The sequence below is a fragment of the Ambystoma mexicanum genome, chromosome 3q (genome assembly GCF_040938575.1).
Source record: "Ambystoma mexicanum isolate Mex_15411 chromosome 3q, UKY_AmexF1_1, whole genome shotgun sequence".
Taxonomy (NCBI): domain Eukaryota; kingdom Metazoa; phylum Chordata; class Amphibia; order Caudata; family Ambystomatidae; genus Ambystoma; species Ambystoma mexicanum.
Window position 1 is genome coordinate 281,923,072 of NC_090926.1, and position 12,397 is coordinate 281,935,468.

A 12,397-nucleotide genomic window follows, 5' to 3' on the forward strand; every position below is an offset into this window, starting at 1 on the left:
TTAAGGGGTTAATGTCAGATTAAGACTACTATGAGCGCTCATGTGCTGCCCCTGCGCCGTTCTATCTGGTGAAAAGCTGCTAATTGTCTGGAAGAGAGTTCCATCCTCAGTTAAGGAACCCACAGACATACACATTGGCTGCAAAAAATCCTTCCCACGCAGGGCCAGAGGCCACTCTGAGTGGAGTTTCTAGAAGTTAGGGATTCTGGTGTTGGTGCGTTTTCTATGCGAGGAGAGGACTCCAGAAGTGCAGAACCCTGAGAAGCTCATGCCTCCTGAAAATGATACTGCTTGTTGTTTACCCCAGTAAGGGGAAGACCATAAAAGAGCGTAAAAGCTCACATGGTCATCCTGAGATCCCCGCAAGCAAAACCAATCTGCACACACACAGATGAACACTCAAACATGCCTGCCAGGCTAGATACTCACAGTTTTTGGCATTTTGTGAGATGAAGACCTCGGCTTTCCCATCCCGGACGATGTCTGTCCAGTCGATGGAGTCTACGTGGCACAGCATTTCATTCTTTTTAATGCTGACTCCTCCAGCCAGAATCTCTGTGGGGCAGACAACAAAGTGAGAGGACTGCACAAGGGGTCGCCAACGCTCTACCACCCGGCCCGAGGAAATGTACACCCCAGGGCAGCCCTGGTGTCACGGATTCTATGCTTGCATGCATACTATGAGTCCTGGTGGTGGACAAGCCTGCCAGAACCTCAGGCGATTTCCCAGTGAGCCTCTAAGCCATGGGGCTCTACACCATTGGCCTCTACACGATGGGCCTCTACACTGTGGGCCTCTACAACATGGGCCTCTACACCATGGGGCTCTACACCATGGGCCTCTACACTGCGGGCCTCTACACCATGGGCCTCTACACCACGGGCCTCTACACCACGGGCCTCTACACCACGGGCCTCTACACCACAGGTCTCTACACCACAGGCCTCTAAACCATAGGGCTCTAGACCATGGGGTCTACACCACGGGCCTCTACACCACGGCCCCTACACCATGGGTCTCTACACCATGGTCCTCTACACCAGAGGTCTCTACACCACGGGCCTCTAAACCGTGGGTCTCTACCCCAAGGGCCTCTACACCATGGGCTCTACACCACGGCACTCTACACCACGGGCCTCTAAACCACGGGGCTCTACACCACGGGGCTCTACACCACGGGGCTCTACACAACAGGCCTCTACATCACAGGCCTCTACACCACGGGCCTCTACACCACGGGCCTCTATTGTGTGGGTACCCCAGTTTTCTGCTCTCCTTACCCAGTGAAGCCACCCCTTCCTTCCATCTCTCCTAAAATCCCCCAAAACCCTTTTGAAGGAAATAGTTTTCTGTAAAGTTTCCAGTATGTTATTTCTCACTTTTATCAGGTTTTTTTTTAAAATCCTTAAACCTTTGTGTACCCCTATGGAGCAGCAGTGGTCTTCAAACTGTGGGGACCCAAAGAGTGTCCGTGGGGGTTGGGGGCGCAATGTTCGAAAAGGGAGTATGGTGATTGATTTTAATAGAAAATATATGCAGTAATGACATCTAATGGGGCCCAGGTGCAATATTTTTACTCAAGGGGGGGGGGACTCTGCAACAAATATTTTACTCAAGGGGGGCTCAGGATAAAGAAATTGAGTACTGATGCTTTAGAGGGACACATTTACTTTAAAATTCACTATTTGGACCAGTTTTTCCAAATTTTGTTGGGTTGTGAGCCCCCCCGCCCCTAATTGCAGGGGTTGGTCTTGCTCACCGCCTTTACATCTGCTTGCATGGTATAATGTAGGGCCCCTTTGAAAAAACACATCCTGGCTGGGCCACTTTTAGTTACCAGCCCACCCCTGCATTTGAAATCTCAGATTAGGACGGCAATGGAGGAGTGTTTGGAGCTCCGAGATGTAGGGCTCTCTGCAGTCATGCATATCCTGAGATGACTGACGCTGTCCTACCATGCACGCCTTAACACCAGTATAACATAGCAGAGACGTGTAATGGCTCCTGAACCCCTAGGCTACTGCACCCATGAATCAATTCCCGAGCCTATGAATACGTTTGCGGAACATTCCAGTTAAGATAGATACAGATATGTAGGACATAACTAATAAACGAGACAAGAGGCATCATTTGGCATGCAACAATAACTCCACAGCGCGATATTCTGGCAGATACCGCCTCTCGAGATATTGCTCACGAGTCACAGATCTATTGAGTCCTGATGAAGTGCAAGGATTGCAGAAAAAACATGAACACTGTGAATTTCCTTTGAGACTCTGAATGTCTGAAGGTTTTTTAATATTTTAACTGTATCAACTTCACTTGGTTAAAACAATAGCACAGAGTGGTGTACTTTGGACTTAAAGTTGAATGTGCAAGGGGCAGGGCAAATGGTTTGGTATACACCACAGACACACCAGCACGTTCTCAGCGGGCAAGTTAATCTTCCCTGGAGCCCCAGATCGCTGCTGCAACCCCTTTCTGTAATGTCAGTAGCACAGATGGAAAGCTCAAATCTAGGACATATTTTAGAGTTAATTGAGTATTTCAAACCATGGAGTTATTTCATTGCCATGCACTTGCGTGTTCTCAATGTCACTGGGCCTAGTAAGATCATTGTTTTGTCCTCCCCTGCTCCCCTCCCTTGCCTGGTCGCACTCTGAAACACTTGTTTAAGAGCACGATACAAGTACAATATCAATATCAATTCCTATGCTAATACATTTTAATGTGGACCATGGTAATTGCATAATAATTCTTACACAGTGTCAACTGTATTGTTTACATTCAATAAATAATGCGGTTCCTAAACAGTCTGAGTTGTTATGCAATTTAAAACCTAAGTGGGTACCGGTTAGCGTGGGCGAGGCGAAGCCCGCCATCCGCTTGAACAATGATGGCATTGAGATTCATTTGCAAAGATGGCAGAGCAGTTCATGACACATTTTCATTTATGCAGTTGTCTAAGGTTGTGTACAGTTGCATGGATTGTTAGCAACGCGTCGCTACACTTAGGCTGTATCACGATCCGAGCACCGCCTATGACGTTGCTAGAGAGGAAGCGTACATCGGCTTCGGGAATAATACTGGCACAGAACTGTTCTTCATATACTCTGTAGTTGCAGAGTATCATCACATAATACTTCTAAGTAACAGTATCACATGATGGCGCTTTACTTAATAGTCTTGCATACTGTAATACACTAAGGGCAGTACAAAATGACTTTCCACGGACTTTGCACTGCAAAAATACACTGTGCACACACAGTTCCATGAATCAGGGTTTGTGTCGGCAGTGCAAAGTCACTTTTCAGCATTGCAAAGTCACTTTGAACCGTGCAAAAAGTTCCATGAATCAGGGTTTGTATATGCAGTGCAAAGTCACTTTTGCAAAAAGTTCCATGAATCGGGCCCATAGCATCAGTTACTAAATATATGTAAACATGTTTTTGGGTCTTCTTCCCCCAAAGGGGATACTGCATGTTGGGGGTCGGTCAGCACCCCCATGCGTGCCCGTGAGCCCCTCAACCCACAGACCTCACTCGCGACACGTCTGTGCAGTTCGGGCTCCCCGGTCGCTTTGCCGCGGCCGGGAACGCCCTGTTTATTTAAGCCGCACGCGGCGATGTGCAACGTCACGCCGCCGCGTGCGCATACCCTTACGGGGCAACGCCACACTCCTCCTTTTTCGGGAGGAACAACAATAACACACTTCTAAATATTGCACTGCACACAACAACAACAATTGAAAACTCAGAGCCCATGCCCCTTTAATATCAGCCACCCGGGTCCCCTCACTCCGGAATGCACTCAATCGGTCCTAGTATATAGTCACCGAGGTAGGCAGGTTTCCCTCGCCCAGCCCTCTGGGGGTACCTCCCGCCTACCTCCACCGCCGGACTTCCCATGGTTCCAGTCCCTCGATCTGGCGACACCGGGATTTCCCCCCAGGGTGTGCCTTCATCCGGGAGGTCCACCTCATCCGGGTCTGGCGGGAGCTCAGCTCGAGAGTCACCCAGCTTCTTAAAGAAACTCACATTCCGAGTGACGGCCGATTTCCCATCCGAGGCCGTCACCATTGACCCTTTTACGGCAACCACATCCAGTGGATCCGGTTCATACGGGAGCGAGAGCTTGCCATGAGGATGTCGATTCCGTATCAGTACCTCGTCACCCGGCTCCAGCCGCTGCAGACGGGGACCCCGCCGGAGATTTTCCTGGTGTGTCCGTGTCTGTCGCTCAGCGTCCACCCGTTGATCATCTATCACGCCTGGCTCCTTCTCTTGTACCTCCGGCAGGAGGCCTCGGGGGCATCGTCGGAATAAGACTTCCGCTGGGGCAACCCCAGTCGAGGCGTGTGGGGTGGTGCGATATACCCTCAGGAACTGGTATAGTGCCCGCTGGAGGGGCTGGCCCTGCCCTTGGGCTATCCGGAACGTTTTATTCAGTGTTCTCATCAGCCGCTCCGCGTCCCCGTTCGCACGGGGCCACAGCGGGGATACCTTCCTGTGTATCACTCCACAGCTCTCCAGGAACTCCGAGAACCGTGTACTCTGGAATGGGGAGCCATTGTCCGAGCATAGAGTCATTGGGAAACCATGTGTGGCAAAGATCTTCTCCACTGCTCCCACCACGTGCTCAAATGCCACTGACTCAACGAACTCTACTTCGGGGTACCGGGAGTATTCGTCCACTATGGCCAGGAAGTGGGTGCCCACTGCTGTGGATCCAAAGTCTGCATGTATGATCTCCCACGGCCGGGTCCCTCGTGGCATCACCTCGATCTCCGGTTCACGCTGCACTGGGGAGGCCGCCTGGCACCACACGCAGGCCGCCACGAAGTCGTCCACCTTCCTCTCTAGCTCGGGGAACCACACCTTCAGCCTCAGTCTCGCCTTTGTTTTGGCGGCTCCTTGGTGTCCCTGGTGTGCCAGATTGATGACCTCATTGACTTTGGAACCCGACACCACCAGGCGATCACCCCGCAGCAGAAGGCCTGACTCCGAGAAGGACAGCTTGTCCTTCACTTTCCAGAGTTGCTCTAGGGTCACTTTGGCCTCTTGAGTGCGCCCCGCCACCAACTCCAGCACAGACTTCCAGGATCCCGACCGTATCGAGTTCATCAATATCCGGAAGCACTCGTCGTTGGCCGCGGCAGCCTCCAGTTCTGGTAGCGGCATTGCGTTGGGGGTGGCACCCTCTACCACCATTCTTATGTGGTCGTCGGCCTCTTCGGCGCAGGAGTCTGGCACTGGTCCTCCACTACCTCCCGGGTGTCGGGACAGGTAGTCAGCCGCATTGTTGGCACCCGGCCGGTAGATTAGGGTGACGCCATACTCCAAGAGGGCCAGCATCCACCTCTCGATCCTGGCCGGCGGCTTCGATGATGATCCAGCCATGATCGGGAGCAGTGGCTTATGGTCAGTCACCACCGTTACAGGTCTTCCCAGCACATACAGACGAAAATGCCTACAGCCCCACAGGACGGCCAGGGCTTTGCGTTCTATCTGGGAATACCTCTGTTCGGTTTCTGAGAGGGCTTTGCTGGCGTAGGCCACGGGTCTGATCCTTCCATCTCGGCCCACCTGAGTGAGCACCGCTCCCAGACCGAATGGGCTTGCGTCCACAACAATTTCCGACTCAAGGGCCGGGTCGAAGAAGGCCATGGTATCCTCTGCCGTCAGGGCGCCCTTAATGTCCTCAAACGCCGACTGCTCCAACGGACCCCACTGCCAAGCTGTTTCCTTTTTTGTCAGGGCCCTGAGTGGCTCTGATCTCGAGGCCAGGTTCTGGATGAAGCGCCCGCAGTATGTCACCATGCCCAGGAAGCTTCGCCCGTCCGATGCCGACTCAGGCGGTCGTGCCGTCTTGATGTCACAGACTTTCCTCGGGTCCGGCGACACACTGCCCTCCTTAAATATGAACCCAAAGAACTTAATGGTTGGGCGGTTAAATTCGCATTTGTCCTTGTGGAGGGTGAGCCCCAGCGACTGCAGCCTCTCGAGGGTCTTGGCAAGGCGTTTCAGATGGTCCAGCTCAGTCTTGGCGAAGACCAGAATATCGTCACTAATGTTGAGGACGCCCTCCAGATCTGCGAGGGCGCCTCGAATTATGTTCTGAAACACTTCGGCTGCTGACGATACTCCGAAGCTCAGCCGCTTGTATCGATAGAGCCCCCTGTGGGTGGTGAAGGTCGTGATGTAGCGGGACTCCGGGTGGAGGACGACTTGATGGTATTCGGCTCGTAGGTCCAATTTGGAGAAGAACCTAGCCCCCTGCACTTCTGCAATTATGTCATCGATCGTCGGGGTCAGGTGCCGTTCCCTCCGGATGGCCTTGTTGGGCAACCTCATGTCCACACAGATACGGACAGAATCTGGCTGTTTCGGTTTCCTCGCAACCACGATGGGGGACACCCAGGGTGTTGGGCCCTCCACCTTCTCGATTATGTCCAGATTCACCAGGTTGTCTAGTTCCTTGTCAACCTGGTCCCTCAGGTGGAAGGGGATCCTCCTGTGCTTCAGAGCCACCGGCTGCGCCGACTCATCAATGTGGAGCCTCACCGGGTCACCATTCATTCTCCCAATACCCTTAAAGATGGCAGCATACCTGTCCAACAGGTCGTTTATGTCTTATAGGTAGACTGAGTATGCGAAACTCACGATGCCAAGAGCCTCCGCCGCAGCACAACTCAGCAGAGTGTTGCGGCTCACTGGAGTCACGTAGAAGCGGGCCTTGATCATGGACCCATCATGCTCCACCTTTGCAACGAATGCACCGTCCAGTGGTAAGGGCTCCCGCCCCCCAAACGCGAAGATGCGGGCCCTCGGCGTCGCCAGACTCGGTGGTGGTTTTAGCGCGGCATAGTGTCCTCTCGCCATTACGTTGACTGATGCCCCAGTGTCGACCAGCACTGGGACAGGCAAGCAGTTCACCTCCACGACGCATCTCGGCTGTCTCCTGCTCCTCCCTTTGAGGACTTCCATGCTGGAGACGAAGAAAATGTTCTCCTCGTCCTCCTCCTCAGCGACCTCCGCCGCTGCATCCTCTTCCATTTGCTCTACTTGAGCCACATTGGGCGGGCGATTCTGGCGAGGAGTCCAAGGTCGGGGTTGTCCTCTCGGAGTCAGTACCGGTAGGGCCGCCCTACACACCCTCGAGAAGTGGTCGGGTATCCCACAGCGGCCACAGATCTTCCCCATTGCCATGCATTCCGATGAGTGGGGGAGGTCATAGCCGCACTTTTGGCATGACTCCACAGGCTTTCCTGCTCTGTCTCTGGCAGCTCCTCCGGGCCTTCGCACCCCTCTGCCGCCCCGCCAGACGGCGCACACCTCTTCAGGCCACGCGGCGCGGGATCCGGCTTCCATTTTGTTGGCACGGGCCTCGGCTACCTCATGACAACGCCCCAGCTCAAGAATGCGGGGTAGAGTGAGGCCGGGCTCTCTCAGGACCTGCCGCCTCAGTTTGCCAGGTGAACAAGTCTGTATTAACATGGTCCGCATCATGTCCTCCGCATCCCCCCACGCACACCCTTGGGAGAGGCGGCGCAGGCGACCATAGAAGGTGTCCAGAGTCTCATCCTCCTTTTGCCTGGCCGACAGCATGACGAATCTCTCGTAGTCCACGTTGGCAAGGGGAACAAAGTGTGCGAGGAGAGCGGCTTTGGCTTGGTCATAGGAGTTGTCCACCGGAGTCAGCGATTCAAATATCTCCTGGACAGAGGCTATAACATAGTGGCTACCATACTGTCATTGTCCGTCACCTGGGCGGCCCTGAAGTACATGTCCAGGCGTCCGATCCATCTTCTCCACCGGGGGCCCAGGCTGGACGGGGGACCCGTGGTATCAAATTCTGGAATGGGCTGCAGGGGTGCTTGCGCCCTGGCCTGGGCCATGGCCAGAGGAGGTGGTTGAGCGCCCTGCAAGACCCCAGGTCCTGGCTGATTCGGGGGAGCGGTGGCACCTACCGCGTGTCTCGGCAGTCCAGATGTTGCAGGTGGTGGTGGCTGCGGGTGATCCTGCCGAAATAGATCTGCCAACCCTTCGTCCTGTGAAACCTCCGAGGTCGTGGCGGCTGCACCCTCCAGGGCGCCGATGTCACTCATAGCACCAAGCGCACAGGCACCCTTGTTCCAGTCCTGAGGGCCGCAACTCAGTCCTCTCCCCACACTGCCACCACCCTCGTGATGATGAAGGGGTTAAAGAAAAATGCGACAGAGAAACACCGCCGCAGACCACCTTGTAATGGATGTCCCAAAAATTAAGCTCGAAAATTGGAGTGGGCTGAGAAGGCCCAGCCACCTCAGTCCTTCTCCCAGCTGTTACACGACGTCAGAGACTCAAAAATGGTCAAAACATCAAAACTCAGGCATGGGCCTGCAGGTTAAGCTGCCCGCAGTCAGCATGTCCATAAATTTGGCTCGGATCACCTTCCGACTCCAAACCGGAGCTCTTGGAAGTTCCGCAACCACGTGTGAAAAATGGCCGCCAGCCGCGTGTATGGTCCGCGGCCACGGCGCGAGACGAAACATCCGCAGATGTTCCAACGTATGGAAAAAATTCCGGGATGGCTCTCACCGCCGGGCCCGGGCGTCCAGTACCACTCGTCGCCACTGTTGGGGGTCGGTCAGCACCCCCATGCGTGCCCGTGAGCCCCTCAACCCACAGACCTCACTCGCGACACGTCTGTGCAGTTCGGGCTCCCCGGTCGCTCTGCTGCGGCCGGGAACCCCCCGTTTATTTAAGCTGCACGCGGCGACGTGCAACGTCACGCCGCCGCGTGCGCATACCCTTACGGGGCAACGCCACACTGCACAGAAGGTGCTGGCTAAGTCTACACTTTCACGCGAAAGGTCTCCTGCACGCAGTTTACATCCTTTCCACCATATAGCGGGAAAGTAAAGAGTAAAACACTAGCAAAATGGCCCTTACAGTTCACTTTTCCACTAGTGTGTCGGGGAAAGTGATCATGGCTGCGGGAGGCATCTATCATGGTTTCCTATGGAATCCGGTGTGCCTTGCACGGGGCCCCTCTGCCACCATTGGTGGCGGTGCTGCGCGTAGGTGTACTCCATAGGAATCTACTTGTTTAACACCAGCACGAAAATACATGCTGGCATAAAATCACCTATCATTTTGTGGGGGAGCAGGGGAGTTTGCCTGTTCAATGCCCCCTCTATGCCTCAAAGCAAAACCGCCCTCTCCTCGGATTATTAAAGATCCTGCTAAAACAGATATCCCACAAATGCATCTGCCCTCAAACCTTCTTCAGCGAATAGTGTGACTTGCAAAACGAACCACCACTGTTAATGTGTGTGTCTTGATAGGGTAGGTTATTTATAACACGCTTCATACCCAGAGGTTTCTAAGCAGGGATTGAACCTGTGTTGCTCCTGTGTAGTCTTTCTTCCAAGGCAATCACGTTGCCCCTGAGCTATCCTCCGGAGACTATACACTTGAAGGAGTATTCTGAACTATTCATTTCCGATGTTGTTTTGTGATCATTTGGACATAAGGATTGATGGGCTTAGCATTGTGTAAATACACGTACCTTTCTTTCTCCAGAATACATTCACATTCTACATTATAGAGTAAATTGCATGGAGGAGACGTCTACATGTTCACTTCTGTGCTAATCAGTGCCCCATGCAAATTTACACACTACCTCCACGTCCCTCTTCCTCACCACAGCACTTACCTTTGAGGCCGTGCCTCCCCCAACAGGAACCTTTTTTCCAACTTGCTTTTGATTCCACCCCAATACCTTCTCCATCCCACAATCCTCTCTTAAAAGCGAATAATGGACTCTTCTGTTTTGATTGGTCACAATACTCTCCCTAATAAATAGATGTCTGTAACTTGCAGGTCATATATGTCAGTTTAGACTGCTGCAACACTTTATATGAGGCTTTGGCAGTTTCTGCATGCAGTCGCCAGTGCTGAGTCTTCTGAGAGCTTGTTGAGCAACACTTGCAATAATACAGCCGCTGAACAAATCTGATTGGTAGTGTGCTGTGCTAGCCTATGGACCTTGGGCTATTGCAGTGCTCCGTGGCGTTATAGCACCCGTGAGCAACCTGTGCTTCTGAACGTGGCTAGCCTTCTGAAAGTGGTCTGCATTTTGAGTCGCAGAGTCATGTGCTAATGCCTGGGTCTGGGGCCAGACAATTTTTGCCGCAGTGCCACTGCGTCTTGTTCCGGACCATTCCCTGCACTGCCTATAGATATTACATTTCTGATTCTAAACTCAGCCTTTCTCACTGGTATCACTGCAGCTCGTAGGTTGGGATGAGATTGGGCCTCTTCTCTGCAGTCCTGCCTTGCTTAGAATCTAGACAGAGGCGTTGGTACCTTTGTCCCGATTCATGGAATTATTTGCACAGGAAATAGGGAACTTGCGTGCCAAACTGTGTGCTAAATCCTGCTTGTCGATTCCTGTAATCAAATGCGCAAGACATTTCCAGGACTTGCGTGGTGTTTGCGCAGTCTCGGCATGTCTCTGTGAGCCATCAAGCACCTTGCGCGAGACTCCACACAGAGTGTGGGCGTGGCTTGAGCAGAGGACTGGGAAAGGGGCAGAACACAGAAAATGGGGAAGAACATGCAAAAAAGTGGGCGTTACGAGGACAGCTTACAGGCAGTCCCTTGCTCGCCCACAATTGCCCAAACGGGAACCACCCGCACAGCCTCTCGGCATAAAAAGGGCCATGCAACTCCTTCGATCACTACGCCACCGGAAGGCAGGCGTAACGTCACTTGTGTATAGTAATCGTAGTGTGGAGGTAGGTTTGCATGCCGGATTTAGGGGTGCATGTACGCAACTAGGGTTCCGATCTAACTTAGGGGTGCGCATATGCAGTGTACCGGGGTGGAGGAATGGTTTACGGGTGTTCGCACGCAGGTTTTGCGAGTTTAACCCTAGTTACGAAATATCATACGCATGTTGTCAGGATACCGGCAACAGTTACGGGGGACACTGTGCAGTGTCCCCGAGATGAAGGACTGTTTGCAGAGAACCCATGCACTGTTCAAAGGGTGCATGTATTCACACACGGGGGAGCACGCAAGGGTAGCTGTTCTGGCTGTTTATGCTTTGCGTGGAGGCGTGGCGGGGGCGTTCCAGACGCAAATTGTGAATAGGGTGAATTCCATAAATACGAGGGGCATGCATTTTTTATTCTTCACACAGGCTCGTGCAGTGTCATTCTCGGTGCGTGACAGTTGTGGGAGAATTGCACACTTTTTCCATGAATCAGGCCTTCCTGGGCGTGTGCCAATGGTGGCGTCTCAGTTTCATAAATCACAAGATGTGATTCTTCCTGCTTTTTACAGTTCCCCGAGACGCTATAAGACGAAACATGGCATTGCATAGACATGAAAGGACAGTCCTGGAGTATATTCGAAGCACTGAGAATTACTGAGAACTACAGGCTATCCGACAACCTGCTGATAACTTTTGCGGCGCCATGGACTGGAAGAAAATCATCAGGCATTTAGATCATTCATTGGTCATATCTATGACATATGAAGTGGCAGGTTTGCATCTGCCGAATGTCGTGCAGGGTAGGTCACTGAGAGGAATGGCAACCTCATGGGACGACTCGCAGGGGTTGTCAATGCAGGAAATATACAGGGCAGCCAGGTGGGCTGACCCAAATACATCAATCAAATCTTATACATTGAACGTGGGAAATCTTATGGGCGCTTTTATTTTGAGGTTCTTATGCCTGGTATTCACTGAGGGATCCGGGCATGACGGATGTGTCCACACATTGGTGTAGGGAAAGCAGCGCACTATGGGCCTGATTCATGGAATTATGTTTGCGGTAAATAGGGACTTTGCGCGACAAACTGCATGCAAAATCTGGTTTGTCGATTTGTGGAATCGACTGCGTGGCTACTTTTTTGTACTTTACGGAGACTTCGCACAGGCACGGCCCATCTCTGCGAGCAGCCAAGAGCATGGACGCGGCTTGCACAGAGGGCAGTGAAGGGGGCAGAAATCTTAAAATGAAGAAGAACAAGTGAAAATGTGGCCGTTACGAGGGATGGCCATAGGAAGTCCATTGCATGTCCACTTTTGCGCGGCTGACAAGTATTCATGGATCTGAACACGTAACCTCTCGGCAGGGAAATGGCTACGCAAAGCCTTCATTTTATCCGCCACCCAAAAGAAGGAGTACAGTCACTTGCGTATAGGATCCACTGTGCAGAGGTAAGATGGGGTGTCAGATTCAGGGGTGCGTGTACGAAGCTGAGGCTCCCATCTAAGTCAGGGATGCACGTATGCAGTGTAGCAGGGTGCAGGAATGATTTAAGGGGGTTCACAAGCAGATTTTCAGAGTTTTACCTGAGTTACCATAAATCGTATGCATGTTGTTGGTGTGCCGGATAC

The 12,397-nt window shown here is 52.7% G+C and overlaps 1 protein-coding gene across 2 annotated transcripts in view; it reads right to left on the minus strand.

Annotated features, from left to right (window-relative positions):
* The window catches only part of ERBB3 (erb-b2 receptor tyrosine kinase 3), a 364,313-nt gene that overhangs the window by 133,654 nt on the left and 218,262 nt on the right, over window positions 1–12,397 (minus strand). Inside the window, exon 4 of one of the 2 annotated variants that reach the window (XM_069653770.1) lies at window positions 430–555. The exons of the other annotated variant lie outside the window; for it this stretch is intronic. Within the exon in view, the coding sequence (XP_069509871.1) occupies window positions 430–555 (126 nt within the window). The remainder of the gene's footprint in view (window positions 1–429; window positions 556–12,397) is intronic. 2 annotated transcript variants of the gene reach the window in all.